The following is a 21,256-nucleotide window of genomic DNA, read 5'->3' on the forward strand; positions in this document are numbered from 1 at the left end:
AGTTCTATTTTTTTTTTTTTTTTTTTTGTTATTATTTTTAAGAAGAAAACCAAGGGAAAGTTTGGAAGTTGCTCTTCTATGGTGAGCATGTGAAAGTTACCTACCAGGCAGTGGGGGCTCAGGCAGAAGGAACAGGCCATCTCCAACACTGAATTTTGTGAAGGAAAGTAAAGGGGATGATAGCCTGTAACTTATCAGTCGCTCCCAGGCCCATTCTTGGTGTATTCCCAAAGCAGAAAAAAATTATAATAGTACAGAGACTCTTGAGTTGCTGTTTAGTTTCAGGTCCTTCTACAAATTCAGTGTAAAAGCCAATATCCAGTTCCCAGCAGAGGCTAATTGTCTTTCAGTGAGCTTCAGTTCCTAAGTGACTGCAGGTGCTTTTTAGATGTCAGCTCATGTCCTGCTGATGGTAAAAGCACAGCATCCTTGGCGTAAGTGCAGTGAAACCCAAAGACAAATCCTCTGGCAATGTTCCCCACTGCCATCTTGCATCATCTCTGCTATTCCCTGGTTTCCCCTTTTGACAGTGCAGAGGCCCCAGTGATGCTACGAGAGGCTGCAGACAGCCAAGTGAGGCATACACTCATGGCTGGATGTTTCACACCGAGGCTGTGTGATCAGTAGCTGATTAGCATCACCTAGTCATGCTTCATGGCAATCAGAATCAGGCTTCTGGCTGAACCAAAAAGGGACACCAACAAGTCCCGAAAGGGAAAAGGAGGGAGCTCGTGGTCTTTCCTCAACAATCTCATCCTCCCATCTGATCCTGGTGCAAGACCCTGATGGAAGCTCTAGGAGCATTATTTGGAGATCTGAAATGTACTGGGTCTGGCCAGGATGGAGTTAACTTTCTTCATAGCAGCTCATACTGATATCATTAAAAGGTACCTCTGCTTGAATGAATGTGGACTAGAGCTGTTTATGCAGGTATACTGATCCCCAGAAGATGGGAAGAGCTATAAATCAAGCCAGTATAAGTTCTCTTGTTCTGGTATAGTTACATCCACCCCAGGAGAGTACTGGCATAACAATTACTGTAATTTTGGGTTTGATATTTTTTTCCTATACAGAAAACAGAAACCTCTGCTCTTAAGAAGTCGTTTTAACATAAAGAAAACCCATGGGAAACCAGCTGTGTGTCTGCTAGTGAGAGCCCATGCAGCTCTCATTTTTAGGCTGGAATATTTTTGGCGAATTCCCTTGGATTTCATTTTCCATCCGTATCGAATGGACTGAGAGATGAGGATGCTCACAGCACATGAGCAGTTCTGCACTGATAGTCATATTCGTTGGTTGCAATCCTTTTTGCTTTCATTAAAAACAGTTGATGTTAGAGAGAGCGAGACAGGAATGTCTCTGTACAAGGCACTGGGGAGACCTCATCTAGAAAGTTGGGTACGAATTCTGGTCACGGCAGAGGAGTTCAGACTGGAGCAGGTGCGGAGAAGGGCTACTGGGATGTTTAGGGCAATGGAGAGTCTATCATACAAGAAGAAACTAGAAGAGTCTGGCTTGTTGAGCCCAGCAAAATGAAGGCTGAGAGGGAATATGATTGCTCTCAGTGAACACACTGGAAGATAAGCACCCAGGAGAGAGAAAAGTTATTTAAGCTAAAGGATGGTGTTGGCATGAGAGGGAATGGATATAATCCAGCCATGAATAAATCTAGACTTAAAATTAGAAAAAAAAAAAAAAAGGTTTCTAATCAGCAGAGCAGAAAGACTTTGGGCTGCCTGCCATACCAAGCATTGGAGAGGGCACTCATGCAGGTCAGATGGAGAGTGAGCAGCGGTGCAGGGACCAGAATTGTCACATGAGTGATGAGGTACCCCAAAAGCTGCAGAAAGGTGTGCTGACCGAGGTCACAGCGCAGTAGAGCCAAAACACAGCGCAGGCTCAACAGATGATGGCATCTCCAGTTGCCATGCACAGCTTAGGGTGCCCTTGCCCGGTGCAGATGTGCAAAGCCCACATCCGCGCTGAGGCCAGGTCCACATTAGGTCATGACATCCTGAGGCAAAAAGTGGCCATGTTCCCCAGCAAGCACTGTAGGTCAGAGTTCAGGTTGCCATGTGTGGTATGCGTGGCAGGCCACGCACCTGAACACAGGCTGGCTGGCAAAGGGATGACCAAAGGGTTAATGGGAAAACAGTGATCAGTGAGGAGTAGGAAAATGGTGACATAGGGCCGTTGCTGGAATGTGTTTTGGGGAAAGAGTGCAGAAAATGCAGTCTGAAACCACATAGTTTATTTTTCCCCCAAGTGAGGGAAGAACACGAGCCAGCAGTGTGCCCAGCTGACTCAGAAGGACAATGGCATCCCAGCGTGCATCAAAAATAGTGTGGCCACATGGACAAGGGTAGGGATTGTCCCTTTCTACATGGCATCGGTGAGGCTGCACCTTGACCACTGTATTCAGTTTTGGGCCCCTCACTACCAGAAGAATACCGAGTTGCTAAAATGCTTCCAGAGAAGAGCAAAGAAGCTCGTGAAGGGGCTAGAACACGAGATATATGAGGAGCAGCTGAGGGAACTGGGGCTGTTCAGTCTGGAGAGGAGGAGGCTCAAGGGAGACCTCATTGCCCTCTGCAACTACCTGACAAGAGGTTGTAGCGAGGTGGCTGTTGGCCTCTTTTCTCAGGTGACAAGTGGTAGTCTGTGAGGAAATGGCCTAAAATTGTGCCAGAAGATGCTGAGATTAGATATCAGGAAGAATTTCTTCATGGAGAGGGTGGTCTGGCATTGGATGGGGCTGAGCAGGAGGCAGTAGCATTGTTTTCCTGCAGGTTTTTAAGAGATGCGTGGACATGGCACCAAGGGGCATGGCTTAGTGTCAGACTTGGTAGTTTTAGGTGAATGCTTGGACTTGATGATCTTAAGAGTCTTCTTCCAACCTAGGTGATTCTAGGTTGGAAATTACTACATAAACCATTATCCCAAAGTCAAGGGGACCCAATACATGATTGGTAATGCTGTAAAAACCCTGAGACAATAAAATAATCATTTAAACAGCTGCTTCATCAGGTCTTACAGGGATTCTTTCTTGTCTCATCGTCAGTGTGGGTTCTCAGTACCACCCACCCTTCCAAACACAGCGTTGAACTTAACCTGAAGAGACCTCCATGAAGGCAATAAAACACTCTGCTCCATCTCTGTAGCCCAGGGCCATAGCTATTGAGCAGCTTTCTCCAGTGTAGAACAGGAAAAGCTTTGGTGAGGCCTGGCTCTTGTGCCTCCTCCTCCTCACCCCAGATAGCATCATCAGTGCAGCCCTTCGTCCCCAGTGATGATCTACCTCAGCCCGGGGCACAGGCCACCACAGAATGCTGTCAGCGTCCCACAGCTGTGATGTTGTTGCAGTCCCTTGCAGCAGAACGATTGCTTGGCTCTAGGTGTGGACCTCCAAACAGAGGGCTTTTAGCTGACGAGTATTAGTGCTTCTCCTAGCAGTGCTGCAATGTGAAGCTGATCCTGGCTGTGCAAATAAATGTCTGCAGTCAGCAGCAACAGAGCGTATCTCCTCTGGAGAAAATGAGCCAGGTAAGATTTTCTTTGCGTCATGTGTTTAGTTTTTCCTGTAGTACGTTAGAGGTGACAGTTCTGGGTGAAGATCCCAAAGCATTTTCATATGGTGAAGGCATTATTCCTTCCATTTTCTCCTGTGAAATGGCCCAGGACCATTTTCTGCATTTTGCACGTGAGGAAATGGTGGCTGAGAGATGTGCGTGAGGATGTCCAGGTGCCTTTCTCCAGTACCAGTTTCCACTTGTCCTCCCCTGGATGATTCTTACACGATTCTTAGGCACTGAGTGAGGAATGGAAAGTAGTAGCAGCTAGAAATGGCGCAGTAGCTAAAAATCATTAAGGAACCAAATTATATTGTATTTTTTGTTTTATTTTGTTTTATTTTTAGTTAGTTTTTTATTATTATTATGAGACAGCAGAGGCTAAAGAGGCATAGCAGGAAGTTTTCTTTTCCTTCTGTGTGCATGGATTGAATTGGTGCTAAGATCAATAGTTCCTGAGTCCCTGCAGTGATTGTCCGAGACATGACCATCACCGCTCGCCGCCCCTCTCAGTAGCTGCATCAGCAGATGTCAAGAAATTAAACCTGAAACCACAAGGAAAAGCTAAATGGATGGATCACAAATAGTTTATTAGCACTCACTAGCACTGATGGTAATGCTTTCAATAAGCCTAATGAAAAGTGTTTGACTATCTCAGTGAACTTGTTTATTGATTATTAGTGAACGATAAGAACCATTTGATATCTTGCAGATGCCTTGCTCCCATTGCCTTGCAGTTAAAATGTCAGTTAACATGCCATTTAATATTCTATTAGTATTGAATTAGCACTTATTACACTGTGAAAATCATCACCATAAATCCTTATTAAAGCATGATCCATAAGGCTGGGTGGCATCTCTGGCAGAGTAAGAGGGTGTGTGTGTGCAAACGGACATGCTGGGAAACCTGGGTGTATGTTTGGAGCGTGTCAGGGCTTGGAATTTCCACACTTGTGCATTGATTTTCTGTGGCATTTTTAGAGGAACAGGTATAGCCAGATGAGAAGCTCAGATCCAGTTTGCTCACTCTTCCACTTTTCCTCCTTGCCTTCTCTTTCTCTCTCCCTCTCACATTATTTTGGTTGTACCACTGGCCTAGGGATGACCCCAGGCAAAAGCAGCACGCAACAGGTTATGACACAGTTTTTATCTTATGTAGTGCTTCTCCTCCTCCTCTCAGCCACTGAGGGTATCTGGGTGAGCATCCCCAAGGGACGTGGCAGGGACATCTTTGCACCTCATCACAGAGTATGGCACAGAAATGCCCTGCCTGCCTCCAGGCAGAGCCATGGTGCTGTGCCATATGGTGCAGGTCCGGAAAGCAGCATGACTGTGTTGGTGCTGTGCTGGCTCTGTTGTACTCTGCTCATACAGATAGATGTGCTGGGGGTTCAGAAGTGACTAAGAAACTTCAACGCCCACTGAGTTTAGCTGCAGCTGTTAATCTGCTTAGCTTCTCGACGCCATCCCCCTCGGGATTCTCACAAATCCAAAATGTGCACAGAGGAGCTTGGAATACCTTTGAAAAAGATTGTACCCTGGGCTGGGGTCTTTTGGGCTGCTCTCTAAAGTAAATGTTTGTCAAATCAGGCCTGCTTCCAGCCTGGCCAGCAGCTTGGTGAGCCTCTCAGCTACTCCCACACAGCCTGGCTTTCCTCCTGCTGCCAGGTAACCCAGAACAACCCAGAGAGCATCCACAGAGCAGGCAGGTGGGAAGTGCTGGCCGTGTGGTGGCATCATGTCACACAGGACACAGCTGTGGCATGGCCTGAATTAAATGCACTCAAGCAGAGGAACTTGGAAAATGTCTGACCCGTGCTAAGAGGCTGTGTGAAAGCCTACTAGCCTACTGTCAAATATTTGTCTTATCTCGAAGCGATAATCTTTATCCTCTCTCTTTTCTCTCTCAAAGGCAACACATGCCTGAATAGTGCCGGGGAAAGGTGCTAGATTATTTGGATGCCAGGAGGCTGTGAGCAGAGCTCTGAGAGATGGAGGAGCGAAAACTCTGGAGGCTGAACTTCTCTGTCCTGCAGGCTGCTGACGGACAGACCTTCTTAGCCTCTGTGAGCCTGACCCTGCTGGGTACAGCTGCCAGGAAAGAGAGGAGTTGAGCCCCCATGCCTTCTTCAGCTGTGAGCTGAGCACCACAGCTTCCTCTCCTTGTGCTGCTGAAAATGAGGGATGGAGAAGTTGTGTGCTGAGCTGACAAAGCTGGAGCCCTGAGAGCTCTTGCCCTCTAGACTGGCAGGGGGCTGGGAATGCAACTCCTCTGTATACTTCTGAAGGTGAGGGGGGAGCATGTGACCCTTGTGACCTTTCCTACTGGCAATTAGAAGAGATATGGTGGCTGGGATCTCTCGTGGCCTTGCAAACTCATTTGTTGTGCATGTGTAGGCCACAGACAATAGGAAGTGAGATCAGGAGTTGTGACCACCCCGAATCCCAAATGTCCATGAAGCCCTTCAAAAAATCCTTGTGAAAGAAACGGGCCACGGGCCATGGTGGTGAGGAGCTGCTGTACTATCAGGACTGTACTAAACAGTTCCTGAGCAATGTAGTAAAGGAAAGGGACAAAATGGAAATGTTTGTTAATCTCTCTCTCACTTTTTCTGACCTTCTGCAGGTGTTATGTAGAAGACAGAAGCTCCAAGGTGGCCTGGCTAAACCGTTCTGGCATCATTTTTGCTGGAGAAGACAAGTGGTCCCTGGACCCTCGAGTAGAGCTGGAGAAGAGAAACCCCCTGGAGTACAGCCTGCGGATCCAGAAAGTGGATGTCTACGATGAGGGGTCCTATACATGTTCAGTGCAGACACAGCATCACCCCAAGACTTCCCAGGTTTACTTGATTGTGCAAGGTAAGCAGCATGCCTGAGAAGAGAGCAAAGAGAGAAGAACACGGGGGGTGGAAGAGTCTGTGTCCTTCATAGGGAAGCCACAGAGCCAGTAGGCTGTGGACCTTGCAGTGGCAGCCAGGAGTGAGCAATCCCTTTAGGGATTAGGAGCCAGCAGGACTATTCCCTTCCTCTGCGGCATGGCGTAGCTTTGCTCTGACATCAATCTATCCTTTCCAAAGCACGGACAGAGCAGGGGACATCAGTGATGCCAAGGCATATTCTAGATACAAATCTGGTTCTTGGCTCTGGTCATTCTGGCTCTGAGGGGAATGCATTTGTTTACGGTGCCACTTGTTGGGATGTGGTGCTTGCCTTGTGTATTCCCAGTTAGCCCTCTTGTTTCTTCACCATCTCTCTCCTCAGATTTTCTTTCTTTTTTCTTACATCAGCAAGAGTGTTGTGCTTTTTGGCTTTCTGTTGTCAGCCTTTTGCAAGGCTGGGGAATTAATTTTCCTGGATGTTTTTCTGTGCAGGGTCACTGGTTTGCAGGGTGCACTGTCTCTAGGCATGTGTGAAACCTGGTACCTGTGGTAGCTGCCGCCTACCTTATGTTACACACTCCATTTTTAGCTGCCCTCCTCCTGCGTATGTTACAGGGAACTGGAAACTTGGCAATCTGAAGCAGCATTGCCCTGTCTGCCTGCCTGCATGCTTGGTATAATAGAGAGTAAACACATCAAGGAGGTCACCAATTACTGGTAAGGGCATTATGGAGTTTGCTTGTTCCATCCTGCCTAGACCAGAATAGCAAACAAAACAGTTGACTCTTTTTTTTTTTTAATCTTCCCACAATTCTATCTGGCTATTTATCTAAAATATTTATAGATTAGCTTAAATAGATAGGTACGTATGGCTGTGTTTAATACGTACTGCAGATGCGTTCAGCTTCTTTGTTATCAGTCAGACAGGAATTTGTTGTCTCTTCTGATTTGTCTAGCAACCAGAAATGCTCTGAATTTCATTTCTCACGGCTAATGTTTGGATCACTCTGTCTATAAATGTATGTACAAACGGTCTCTCCTCTTGCTGCTATTCCTTGGCCAGCTCAGGGCTAGCTAGCATGTTGAGCGTTCATCTGCCAGGCAAAGTCGTGATGTGTGGTCAGAGGTGATGCCTTACGTGTGAGTGCCGTGAGAATGAAGGTTCCCAATCTGTCTTGTGCAAAATCCCCCTTCAGCAGTGTGAGGAGTGATGGGCACCAGCACACAGAGCAGGTCTCCTGGACTGCTGGAGAGTTTGAGGGAATGCGCGCAGCATGAAATGCACTCACACAGCCCTGGAGGTGTACCCAGCCTTGCTGCTTGCTGCAACCATGCAGGTAGTTTATTGCCGGTAAAGTTTGACCGCACGCAGTTTCCATTTACCTGTCAAGAAAAATACAGGTATGAATGAATGTTAGAGCCACACACATGTATTATTAATTTTATTTGTGCCTATTAGATAGAAGCGTAAGCAGCAGAATTGAGTTCTCCAGCTGAGCTTTCACTTAAATGTGTGGGTGTCCAGCTCTGAGCTACTGCCACCTTTCTGAGGATGAGAGAATTCAGGTACTGGCACACTTGAACATGGCTCTAAGCACAATGTCCGTGGATAATCTTTGCTTAACGTGTTCCATGGATTTACCAGAAGACCCACTGCAATATCATGCTCACTTCTTAAGCCTTAGGTCCCAGAATTCTGTAATTAGATGAAGCTCGCAGCTTCAATTTTTCTAAAAGTAAATACGGTCTGTTTAAGAGAAAGAAAAAAAAAAAGACGGAAATATAAATACGAATTCCTTTACAATTTGGAGGAATTAGGCTTATTTTAAACCGTATTTTTATTAGTTTAAAAGTAATGAATAATTTATTTTAAATAATCTTAACTAATAAAACTAATTTATTAGAAACTAGCATATATTGCAAAATATCCCTTTTCTCTCACAGTATCATTTTCTCATATTGATTATTATTATTATTCCCAGACGTGCAGTTTGCTTGCCTAAAAAATAGTCTGTCACTAGTGCAAATGGGAGGAGTTTGGATATTGAGTTGTGTGCTAAGCTTTTGAGGTTTTTTAGATAGTATAATTTATTTCCTTCTCATGCTTTTGTGTTAGAAAATTAAAAACATGGACTACATAAAGCTGTGGGCATCCCAAACTTAAAAATAAATAAATAGGATGCAGCTCCTGAAAAAATAAACAACAGGGTTGTTAGTTGATTGGCGTGGTGGTCTGGCAGGAGGATGCCTGGGCTGACTATCTAAAGTTCCTTTTAAGCAATCAGGCTTGTGCTGCCCCCTCTTGCCACCAGATATCCTGCTGTGACTGCTAACAGAGAGCTGCTGTGCTCATGCCCGTTGTCTTGCTCAGTTAGTGATGCCCCAGGTCTCTGCTCCAGTGCACTGGGTACCAAAGGCAGGGCCTTAGACTCTCGCCGTTCTGCAGCCTCACCTAGATGGTCACTGTGAAAGCCCAGCCCTTCAGCCCAAGAAGCAGATAGGATAGCTATATCGGAGACTAAGAAGTAGGTAGGTACTGCTTTGGTGCATTATAAATAGGGAAGGCCACTTCCATAACTACAATGCTGGCTGAAAGAGGTGGGTTTTGATGTTTCCTAAGAATTGGCCACACCTCGAAAGCCATGCGTGGCCCTTATCTCATGGTTGTTGTGCTTGGAAACCTTTTACTAAGGTATGACTGATTTTTGTTACTAAATATTTATGATCCTTCCCAACAGATGATGGTAATTTATCCTCCTCTTCCTCAAAACTACCTTTCACCTCTCCATTAAACCCTGTGTCTTAGACCCCTCAAGTCCAACTTAACAGGCTGATTTCTTGCAAGTTGTATTTTTCACCCCTGACATTGTACTTTTTTCACTAGTGTATAATTTGGCAACACTTTTCCTTAAATATACTGTCCAAAACCAAAGCAAAAGTTCCAGATTGGGACTCATTTGTGCAGATGAAAGGCAAATAATTGACTGTAATGTTTTGCATATCATGCTTCACTTAACTAACTGAGATGAAATTCACCTTTTATTTATAAGAGAACCTGATTGCTTTCTCTAATTTAGTTCCCACAGCTCTCTAACCCTCAGGTAGTGGCCTGCAGCATGTTGTAACTTGCTGCCCATTCTCCACTTCTGCAGTTGAGCATTGACTGTGATTTCCCCCTCCCTGAGCACAGCACTTAGTCCTTGCTGCTGTTGCTTTCCATCCAGTTGGTTTCTCCATGGAGACATCCACTTCGGTTTCCTCATCATTCTGGTCTCCAAGGTACTTGCAGCAGCCCCCAACTTGGTGTCCTCGTTGAAAGACAGGTGCCCTCTTTCTGTTGCATCCCAAAGGTGTTAAGTGAAGTGTTAAGGAGATCAGGGCACGAAGAGGACTGTGGTAACAACCCAAAAAACCTCCCTCCCCACAGATAGTCTTTTGATTGCAGCTCTTCGAAGCGTTCTGATGGTGATTTAATATCTGCCATATTTTCTTAGCTTGTTCAGGAGGCTGTCAGGCCTGCTCGAGTCAAGATATATCACACACTGCTCCCTCTTTATCCACTATGCCAGTTATCCTATTAAAAAAAGGGGTGACAAGATATATGCTTGCCAAAAGGGCATTGGTTATTTTTTCCTTTACTGTATTATTATCCTCTAGGTGTTTATAAACGGGAAGTGTAATTGTTTGTTCCAGTACGCTCTGTAACTTGTTCTAGGAGATTGAGTCATAAAGGGAACCTGGTGGCTGCCCCTTTCCAAGCTCTGTCTTGGGTTCTTTTAGGGCTGTAGCCTCCGGCCCTTTTCAGTCATAAATAAATGTCAGAGGATAAATCCCTGTAGTCCTCACTTAGCAGGGTCACAGGCACAAAGACACAGAGATATTAGCAGGCATAGGGTTTAAAACTTTTGGCAATGAAGACTTAAACCTGTCCAGCTCAAGCTAAGTAACTCTCAGCTAGGAGCAAGCAGATGGTTGCTGGTTTTGCTGTCAAGAGACTTTACAGCAAGGCATCACTGAACGGAGGCAGTTGGGAACTTTTCAGTGAAACAAAAATATTTGACTGGTTTTGGCTTTGATTAAAATTTGATCAAGAAGGTTTTAGAGGTCTTAGGTTCCTTTTGTGGTCAAAACTGGGAAGAGAAAAAAAAATATGGAATTACCACTATCTATCTAAAAGCTAATGGTCATATCTGGAATATGGAGAAGTCACGCTTGCCTTTTAGCTCAGACTCTGGGACTCCTGCAGCCTCTAACATTTCTTGTGATTCTCAGTTACTGGCAGTTCAAAGGATGTGTGCTCTCCCTTGTTTAGATGTTTATTTCATGACAAAAATTCAAAAGGGCTTTGTCATTTTGGCAGAACAAAAACAAATTTGGAAGCATCAGCAGCAAGTTTTCATGAAGAGGAATTCTTGTTTACTGCCCAGCCCTAATCACAAACTTGAAATCAATGTGTACCAGCTAAAGGCCAAATCCTCCAGTTTTCCTCCCATCTGATGATAGGCGTTATTGTGTGGAAAGAACCACACAGGGTGTAGCCTGTCTCCATTACACGTGGCCTTTGTAGAGCTCCTTGCTTACAAAGACTCAGAATTGACCATTCATTGTTTCAAAGTGGTATAAAGATGTATTTGTTGATGCTGAGATTTAACCATTGAAAATTTTTTATTAACTCCATATAGTAGATTAGCTGTTGCCCTTCTCTAGCCACTTCCCGAAAATTAAAGGACTTGGTGTGCACACTACAGAGCAAAATCCCTTGTCCACAAAGGCAGCTGAAGCTAGCCAGGCTTCCTGCGTATAAACACTGCCCTGGCAGTGAGCTCCTTGGTAAGATACAGTTCTGGGGCTGAGGAGGAAGGGGGTTTTCCATCCACGCAGCCCTTGCCCTCACTGCTGAAGATAATGGTAGGGGAAAATTCTGCCTTAGACTTCAGAGTTATGGGAAGTGTTTCTGCACACAACTGGAGCAAGGAACACTAGCGTCTTTTATGGAACCTCAAGTCAAATATCAGATATAAATGTTGCTGGACACCTTGGTGCTAAGCCAGTTAGGGATTCATGTGACCACATGTAGATGTTTCCACTGGGATGAGTCACCTTGGACTCCCTTTATCACTAATGAGGAAAAGCAGGCCCTTCTAGGACCCAGACCATCTCAGTTTAAAGAAGCAATCCAAACCTCATCAGACGAGCTGATGCACAGAAATGTCAACGTGTCTTCAGCAACTGCAGAGGGGAGCCCAGGGAGGCCAGTCCGTGTGGTGCTGTGCACCTTTTAGCCTTTCTAGACTCCTTTCTGTCATTCTCCTCCAGTTTATTCCCTGACAGATATGGGGTCAGTGGTTATCAGTGCTTGCAGGTGGTCACTGGAGACCAGAGCTGGTTCGAGCTCAGCAGAGCTTTGGTGGGGGCCCATCTTCCCATGGCATTTCTGGCCTTCTCACCCCTCTGACCTGTGCTAGAAACAGAACGACTTGAAGAGAGCTGAAGCTGTTTTTCTTTTGCTAGCCAAACAATAAGAATGTTGGAGTCAGATGCTGTTCTCTGAGACACGTTTTCTTTCCCACTTGGTGGGCGCAGAGCCCAGAATTCGGAAGGATCTTTCTGAGTGCTAGTACTGTAGCATTTTCAATTCCAGGGAGTCTGCAGTAGGTAAGAATGAGCACAGACCACTTTGTCTTTTTCAGGACATAGCTCCAGTGGGAAAACGACAGCAAATTTGGCATGCTGTTGCAAAGAATAATGAGATAACATGGGAGTATGAATTTTCTGGGAGGGAGGAAAAAAAGATCATTTTACTGGGAGCGGTGCAGGAGAAGAAGAAAAGATTGGAAGGAGGAGATAAATTTGGATTACTACTGGGCTGGGAGAGACAGGACCAGCGTGCACAGGAGGAAGTGACAGCAGATCAGTTTGGTGGGGAAAATAAGCCGAGAGAGCAGAGAATCATCTTGGGGAACCGAAGCACAGTAGATCTTGCTGCCCCCCTTCTGTTATGATTGTAGACTGTAATTTCCTACCAGCAAAGTAATTCTAGAATTTCAGGCGCACAGTAGTATTGGTGGCAGCCTTTCTAGGTTTTCTGTGCTGTTGTTTTTTTTTTGTGTGTGGTTTTTTTTTGTTGTTTTTTTTTTGCCCAAACCCATAAATTACAAGAAATTGCACCCGGTGTTTCATAGTTTACCATCTACCCATCCCCATAGTGTCCTGATTCCTCTTAACTTCTATTTTCCTATCTCTAGGCAGGGCTGGAATGTTACTATGCAGTGTAGGTTTTGGCTCTGTTTTATAGGTTGGCGCTCAGCTCTTAGTGCGTAAATCAGGAGGTTTTTCTGGAAATATTTTGGTGCTTGCTTTGCAGGTGCAGGCAAGAGACAAAAACAGAATACTTCAAAAATTGCTTACTCATTTTGGAGGAAAAAGTGTTGCATAAAATGCACTGAATGTTCTCCTGTGGCTGGGAGGAAGGGTCTTGATATGATAATCCAGTTCCGTATATATATAACTCATCTTAGCTTGAGTGGTCTCTTTAGATAAGTATCATCTGACTTTGTGTGATTTTGCCTGTTCAGCTGATTCTAGGTTCAGACCAGTGTGTGAAACATTTTCCCCTGATATTTCTTTGTCTAATTTTCTCAGTCTACCATCCCATGTCTTAGCTTGGGCTGTAAGGCAATGGTGTAGTGACAATATTTGCTTTCAGCTCCATAAACAGCAAGAATTTAGCCCCTTGTCTGCTAACCCTTGAGAGAGTGCAAATAGCCATTAATCTTATATTGAAGCATATTTCTTCTCTTGTGGCTGGAACAGCAGTGTCCATGGTAGCAAAAGAGTTGTTTTGACCTGTTGCAAGCTTTGAACCTCGACTCAGTTTGCCCGTAACAGGATATAGCCCCTTTGACATCCTAACTAAAGTAGTATATTCCTGATGCTTACTCCCTACATGACGACCAATGTCTTGTCAGTGTTGAGTGAGAATTTGTTTTGCAAATGAAAAGTGCTCTGAAAGTAACACCTCCTGTTGATTTCCATGGAAACTACAACGGATACAAAGAGTACCATAACACTAGTTGATAGAGCATATTCTCAGCTACAAAACACAGTTTTTCAACATAATCACCACTATCAGCTGCGCATTTTTGCCAGCGATGAACAAGAGCCTGAATGCCATGCTCCGAAAATTCTGCATCAGCGGAGGTGCACCACTGTCAGTGTTACCACTGCTGAAATGCACCACCCACCACCTCACGGTGCTCACATGCACTGTTTGCTCTCCATAAACGTTCAGCAAATGTTGATGAATGTCAATGGGTGCCATTTGTTCCCCATGGAGGAATTCAGTGATACACCTTTGCTTCATTTGCACTTCCATGTCAGACACCATTCTGTCAGACTGCCCCTCTGCTGCCATCTGTTACAACACAACAGCATGTAATGGAATATTGGTGGGAAGCTTCAGCCTCTACTGCCATACCACCAACATCCGCCTCTCACATTGTGGGCCAACATAATGAAATAAAAGGCATTACTTTCAGAGCAGCCCTCATAATATTTATTCTAAATAACAAGCCTGTAACTGTTTAGTGGTTTGAAGATGAGCAATGACTGTTTTTATAAGAAGAAAAATTTCTCACAAGATCTGATCTAATCTAAAGCTTTGTATTTCTAACCTAGAATAATAAGAGAAGATGTATAGCTAGTTTCTGCTAGAAATTTTAGGATCAGCTTGTATTTTTGCTTGCACTACAGATGAGAGGTAAGGTTAATCATGCTCCACCTTTCTCTGTCTCAGATCAACCTTTTCTGTAGCTTTATTATCCATTTTATTTTCTTCCTTTCATTTGAAAGAAATACTGCCAAGTTGAGGTTAGCTAGATTTGTGGTTTGCTTAGCTGAGTTTTTATTATATTCAAGCCTCAGAGATGCTGAAGTTAGCTTGGCTTGCTAAGGAAACAGAGTATGTAGGATTTTGTTTGTATGGTTATGCTGTTTGCCTGTCCTTCCTCTTGGTAATCCTCTGTTCAGCTACCTCCAGCACCTCTCATATCCACTGAGACCTTGACCCTGCCCTAAAACGTTCCCACCAATGTCTCCCAGTCTCCTACTGCATCCCTTTCTGGCGGGGCATACAAAAAGGTTCTCAGCTACATCTTGATTTAGAGCTATGGGAGTGCCAGCTGGCTGGTGCCATGTTGACCAAAACTGGTCAAGGGCTCTAAAGGCTGTCCAAGAGATGAGACAGGAGGACCTAAGACACCTAGCTGTGATGAGCCAGGCATTGTTAACTCATAGAACAGTGTGTTACTTTTCAGTGTTTTTCTTATTTCACTGGTTCCTGTGGAGTAGATACTGCAAATCTGCCATGCCCAAAGCTCCATATGGGATTCACTTCAAATTCCAGATTCCTGGGGCCCACCAGTTCAAGGTCCATGGGTTTGGCTGATGTGTTACTGTCTGCACTTATAGCTGTGTGTTAGTGGATAAGAACCTGGATCAAAATTGTGATTCCACTGAAATTAAGGGGAATTTTGTTTCATTGGCGCCAGAACTTCATCTGAAATTGGAATTGGCTAGAAACAGATTGTAAAATAAACCTAGTTTGAGCCAACAGTTCAAAAACAACATCCAGACTTGTAGAAAGAAGCAAATTTATTTCCTGCTTTAAAAGCTTTCAATTTAATATGAATTAATTACAGACAGAAAGAAATTGGCACATCGGGAAAGGAAACAAGGTAATAATATTTCTAATGTGAGACTGTCCTTGTAAAGGTGACTTTGGGATTTGAAGGTGAGAGAAGGCAGAGAGGTATGTTATCTGGACTGTGTCTTCCTACCACGTGTTTGTGTCTGCACAGGGCATATTGATCCCAGCCATCTCGCTGTAACCTTGTGCTCCTACGATTTGTCTCTATCCAGTTGCTGGCCATCATCTCACTTCCCAGCAAATGTGTCATCTGTCGTTCTGGTGTGCATGTAAGCTATATCTTGCAGGATATGCCTCCAGCTACTTTCCACAAAAACAACAAATGATAAACTGTATTAAGTAATAGGTTTTCAGGGTTTGGATTTTGATGGCTTTCTCAGCACTCAAGCTCTTCTTTTTATCTTTAGAAATATTGGAATTGCTACCCTGGTAGCAGCTCCTTACTCACTAGAAAGCGAAGAAGCATTCTGAGAAAATAATGACTTAATATCACATTTCCTGTATAGCTGCTAAAACGTCAGTAGTTGGTTGCTTGAAGAGGAAAAAAATCTCCAAAATAACAGAATAGCAGCTTGGTTTAATAAAGCCTGAGATGTGATAGTTAAGGGGAAAAAATAACTTGCCAAATGTGAGTACAATGAAATAGACAAAAACGAAACAGATACTTAGACATATGGCTTCCATTTAGTGAGTATTCAGACAGAGAGCACTTCCTCAAAATCAACCTCAGCTTTTGAAAATGCCTTTAAAAAAGTAAATATTAGTTAAAGTGTGTTAATCTCCAACAGAGGACTGGAGAAAGATAATGGATTAGAAAAGCAATAGCAGCATCCAGGTTGTTCCCGGGAAGGAAACAAAGGCTCACCTTGGCAATCTGATTTAGCACATGGTAGCTGTCATCAGTGACACTGAGTCTCTGTCTGTCACAGCTTGGACTGTCAGTAGGGAGACCTGTGGTAGGAGGAATCCAGCCCTTCTTGAGGCGCGTGTGTGGAAGTCTGGGGATATTCTGGATCAGGAGATCAGTTTGTTTCTCAAAGGCACATCAGGAGTGCCATCACTTGTTTGTCTGTCTTTCACTTTGGAAATCCCTTTGGAAATCCAAAAATGGGAGTTGTGAGCATGGGCAGTTCTGATAGCAAAAGGCTGCGGTTATTGAGGCTTGGACAAAGCTGCTTATAAAATTCTCTCCATCTTCATGTGTCGGATTTACCTTACATAGTCTACTTGATGGCACTTCTCCAATCTTCTAGAGTTTGTTCCAGGAATATCTTTATTACGTGGACACATGTAGGAATGAGAAACAGTGTTAAAATGTAAAACTTTCATGGACTCCTCAAACAGAAAAGTAGAATACAACTACATTTTTCTTCCCATTCGATGAAGGTTACCTTTAAAAAAAAAATCTGTGGAGAAAAAAAAAAAAATTGATAACTAGGGAGGTCCTCTTTAATGAAATGAGAATTGGATTTTGGTGATAAGTTTTAATTTAGGGCAAATAATTTAATTGGAATGACTCATTAATTTTGGGGTTCGTAAATTGGGCCTCTGGCAGCCTATTATCTTCTCTTTTCCATTCTGAGTGTTCTCTGCCTGCAGTATAAGAAAAGTCTTTTGCCTTTTATAAGGTAAGGAGACACTCCCTTTGAATGTGTGGTGAAGGGACTCTCATGGTGTTGTTAATGCAATGGAGTCTCACCTGTAGGTGCTCTTAGCCTGTGAGCTGCACTTTTCCCAGCATCCTGGCTGCAGTTGGACTTGGTTATGAGAGAGGTTAGAAGTGGTCTGCCTGGCAGGGCCATCACAAGCTGGCTTGGAAACCATTAACAAAATCATCTGCAAGAAGATTAGAACTATGTCAGAATAAGTTTTATGTCAGCACTAGCATAAAGTATCTAGGCAGCTCCAAAAGTAATGCCTCCTATTTATTTCTGTGAAAACTACAGCAGATATAAAGAGTATAGTAACACTGTTTGACAGAGTAAATTCTCATCTACAAAACACTCCTTTTCAGCATTGTCACCACCATTAGCTATGCATTTTCATCAGCGATGAACAAGAGTTTGCATGTTGTGCTCCTAAAAGTCTGCACCAGCGGAGGTGACCCACTGTTTCACAATGGCTATGACAACTTCACTGATAGGAAAACGTTGTCCATGCAGTCCATTTTTCATTGGTCTGAACAGATGAAAGTCAGAAGGTGCTAAATCTGGACTATACTGTAGGTGCAGTAAGATAGTCCAGCCAAGACTGGCAGTATATTCCATGGTCTTCCAACTGGTATGAGGCCTGGTGTTACTGTGTTGCAAGAGAAAGGTTGTCTTCTTCTCTGGCCTGACTCTGAAAGTTTGAGCCTTCAGCTTAGTGAGTGTCATGATGTAGTGGTCAGAGTTGATGGTTTGTCCATGTTCCAGGAAATGCAGCAGGATCACCCCTTTGCTATCCCAAAAGACAGTGCTGTGGGATGCATCTGAGCTTCTTGGATGGGGAATTCACATGTTGCCACTCCATGGACTGCTATTTTGACTCCAGTTTGTAGTGGCGACACCATGTCTTGTCACCAGAAATGGTGCAATCCAGGAAACTGTCACCTTCAGCCTCTTATTAGTTCAGCAGTTCTTGACAAACTTGCCTATGTTGTTCTGTCTGTTCCTGTGTGAACATTAGTGGGACCTCTCTGTTGCAAATTTTGCAATATTGCAACATAGCAACCGTCTCTTCCAACAAATTGAAACCAGTATTGAGCCCCATATGCAGTTCCATGGCGATAATCTACCAATTCACATGGATGAGCTGATCAAGACACTCTTCATTTCGAGGTGTGACAGCTGTGTATGGCCATCTGGACCATGGCTTGCCTTTCATGTTGCTGAAACGCACCGCCCACTGCCTCACTGTGCTCACATCCGCTGTTTGGTCTCTATGAATGTTCAGCAAGCATCGATGAATGTCAATGAGTGCCATTTTTTCTGCATGGGGGAAGTCCGTGACACACCTTTTCTTCACCCATACTTCCATACCAGAGGTCATTCTGCCAGGCTGCCCCTCTGCTGTTATCTGTTGCACGGCAACAACATGTAAAGCAATACTGGCAAGAAGGTTCAACCTCTATTGCCATACCATTAACATCTGCCTCTGACATCACGGGCTGACATAATGAAAGAGGAGGCATTATTTTTGGAGTAGCCTATACTCCAAATCAGTGCGTGAGTGACTCATCTGTCAGTGCTGTGTTAGGTTCAGCTCTCAGCTTTGCTGTGTGGTGAGTATATCCATCAACGTGTTAAAAGCCAGTGAAGGCAGGCAAAGTAAAGCACATGGTGTGAAGAGCCTTCTAAAGGGAGAGGAGCCAAGAAGCAAGATCCTAATCCTGAATTTCTTGTTGCTGTCATGCAGTTGCCACTGCAGCAGCTGTAGTCTGGAGTGTCTCTTCAAAATGATTGTCCTCTTGTTAGTCTAATGGGAATGTGACTTTTGGGTATGTTCCTGTTGTGAATGCAAAGACAAAATAATTGGCAAAGAAGGATAAAACTCCCCCAATAGCCACAGAATGGACTTTCTGTTGTAGAAACCTTATGACCTTGGTTATACAAATCCAGCAATGATCTTTAGGATTTTGCATGCACAGAGCTTCGAATTTGTGATCTTCTTTGAAAGTTTAATCCATTTGTTGACCCACTGGAAAGAGACTGAGAACAGAAATCCATAAAGAGGCCAACCTTGGCACTCCAAATTAGGGTACCTTGGCTTTCTCATTGCCAACTCCTTAGCCTGTTTAAGAGGATGGCAGTGAGTGTGTTTTAAACTATTGTGAAAGTTTCATGTAATTTGTGGTCTGACCATGTTCCAGGAGAGTATTTACAGGTATGCAAAGCCTGTAGACCATCTTTGCAATTGAGGCTGACACCTTGGCTGTGCCTGTACTGCCTCTGTGGACAGTACCAGAGAAAGCCCTGGACTCCAGGCCAGATGGCGTGGACTGGCTCGTGTTCATGCTATGTGGTGGTCCTACCCTTTGGAACAGATCATGCTGACACTGCTCTGGGCACTGGTGAGGGGCTGGTCTCCTACATATTCCCTGTTGTGCCTCGTGGCTCTGAGACATGCATTTTTTTTAGTTGATTATTTTCTGCTTAAAAGAGTCTGGAATAATGAGAAGGCTGGGACAGTCTGGCACACTGGTGTTTTTATAACTCTATGCCAAGAGTGTGTGTTATGTGGCACAAGAGTGCATGGAAGAATCTGAAAGCCTGGGACCTGTGGAGTTTTTGTTGGAGGATTTTCCCAGGTCAACGGAGCCAAAGCTGGCATTGTCTGCATGTCTGAGTGGGCTGGCCTTGTCAGCTGTGCCTGAACCTCCTCTGAAGAGGATGCACCCAAGCCATTCCATAAGAGAAACTGGGATTGAACTCATGTGCACAGTTCTCCAAAGGACTGGAGCAAAAGTTAGTAAACAGCTTGACATAGCCATTCAAGATCATAAAGGATTCACCTTGTTTTAACAAATCCAGGGTGTGTACTTGGTTCTGCTAGATAAATTGCACAAGTGTCCCATCAGAGGCAGGACTACAGTTCATGTCCAGAAATACACTTCTCTCTCACTCCATTTTTTTTATCTGTAATTCTCTATTAAGGTTGCATCTCTTGTCTATACAGACACTTAGTCATGCAAACAGAAGTTGTGTAATATAGGTGAGATTCATCACACTTAGACATCTAAATGTTAGTAGTGCAAATCTAATTGAGATTTATGCAGCAAACTTTTAGATATCTGAAATATGGTGACATGAATCCACCTTGTGTGTTTATGCAGGAAAGTGATCCTGTGTGAGAGACTAGTTCGGGGGACTGTTATTACCCACACTCTAACAGTGTCTCCGTGTCAGGGTTGACTAGCCTTGACTCTTTCTCTTGGCATAACCTGGACTTTGTGACGTTAAGGGGTTTAACAGTAACTTTTCTTTAAATCTGTAATCTGTTCTGCAGTGGATAATGCTTTTGGTTATAGTCCCTGATATATTTACCTGTTCTCACAACAGGCAGCTGCTTTTCCCTCCAAATCTCTTGTTTTAAGCCCACCATAAATTCTTACAAGCTCTCCCAGTGGAAGATTGCCATCTCCTTGTCTGAATACTTTTGCGTGATACTGAGCCAGAGGGCAAGGGACTCCCCTGAAAAGGTTTCTACACTCGCTGCTCCCTGAGCCACCAGCCCAAGAAAGCCCTGAGGCAGATGCTAATTTTTTCACTATATGAACATTCTTTTCTAGCCCAAACTATTCTAGGCTACTCCATTTTTCTCCTGGATTTTCTGCTGCCCTTGTCTCACTAGTCCTTGATCTCCTTTAAAACATCACTATTGTTGGACCCAATGCTTCTTTCTCCCTTCTCTCTTCTTCCTGAAGAGAGAACTATGTAAGATTTAAAACCAAAACCCAGATATTTAGTCACGGACACCTACAGTTGTAGAGCATTGCTGTGGTTCTGCAAAGCCCATTACTCCTTATGAATTTCACAGTATTACCCTCTTCTTGGGGTTTAAGAGCATGCTACTGACTGGTCTCCCACCCAGACCCTCCCATTCCCTTAAAAATACACAAACAAACAAAACCTACCCTACAACTCATTTTTTTCTAATCTTATTGGTTTGGTGGGCACACTTCTGCCAGCAGTTGCAGAAACTCCCAAGTCTGCACCTGAATAGCAGAAACTCTCCTCTCTTTGGCTTCCAGATCAAATCAAATTGCTGTTTATTTTATTGCCCTGGTAAATTTTTTATTAACTGCGTTAGAAGTCTTTGAGGAGGAGGCAGGGGGAAGAGAAAGAAAAAAGCTGTTCAGGAATGTAGGCTGGGCATAGTGCCCACAATTAATGGGGTAGCAGTGACCAGCGGGTAGTTGAAAATTCACCAGTGCCAACTGCCAAGAGCATTTTGCTGCCTGTGACAGCTGGTCATCATTATTGGACGACTGCTTCTGTGTACATCTTAGATCTGTATCTTTGTATGCCTCTTACCCAGTCACTCCCGATTTCTGTTTTGCAGGGACATACTGAAGCAATTAGGGCATGCTGGATGGTTGTAGGGATGAGTGAACAGCACTG

At 44.1% G+C, this 21,256-nt stretch overlaps 1 protein-coding gene across 8 annotated transcripts in view; it reads left to right on the forward strand.

Annotated features, from left to right (window-relative positions):
• The window catches only part of LSAMP (limbic system-associated membrane protein), a 958,106-nt gene that overhangs the window by 795,067 nt on the left and 141,783 nt on the right, over positions 1–21,256 (forward strand). For all 8 annotated transcript variants that reach the window (XM_021398268.1, XM_021398227.1, XM_021398247.1 and 5 more), the window contains one exon: positions 6,196–6,428. In XM_021398268.1, coding sequence (XP_021253943.1) covers positions 6,196–6,428 — 233 coding nt within the window. The remainder of the gene's footprint in view (positions 1–6,195; positions 6,429–21,256) is intronic.

The sequence above is a fragment of the Numida meleagris genome, chromosome 1 (assembly GCF_002078875.1).
Source record: "Numida meleagris isolate 19003 breed g44 Domestic line chromosome 1, NumMel1.0, whole genome shotgun sequence".
Classification (NCBI taxonomy): domain Eukaryota; kingdom Metazoa; phylum Chordata; class Aves; order Galliformes; family Numididae; genus Numida; species Numida meleagris.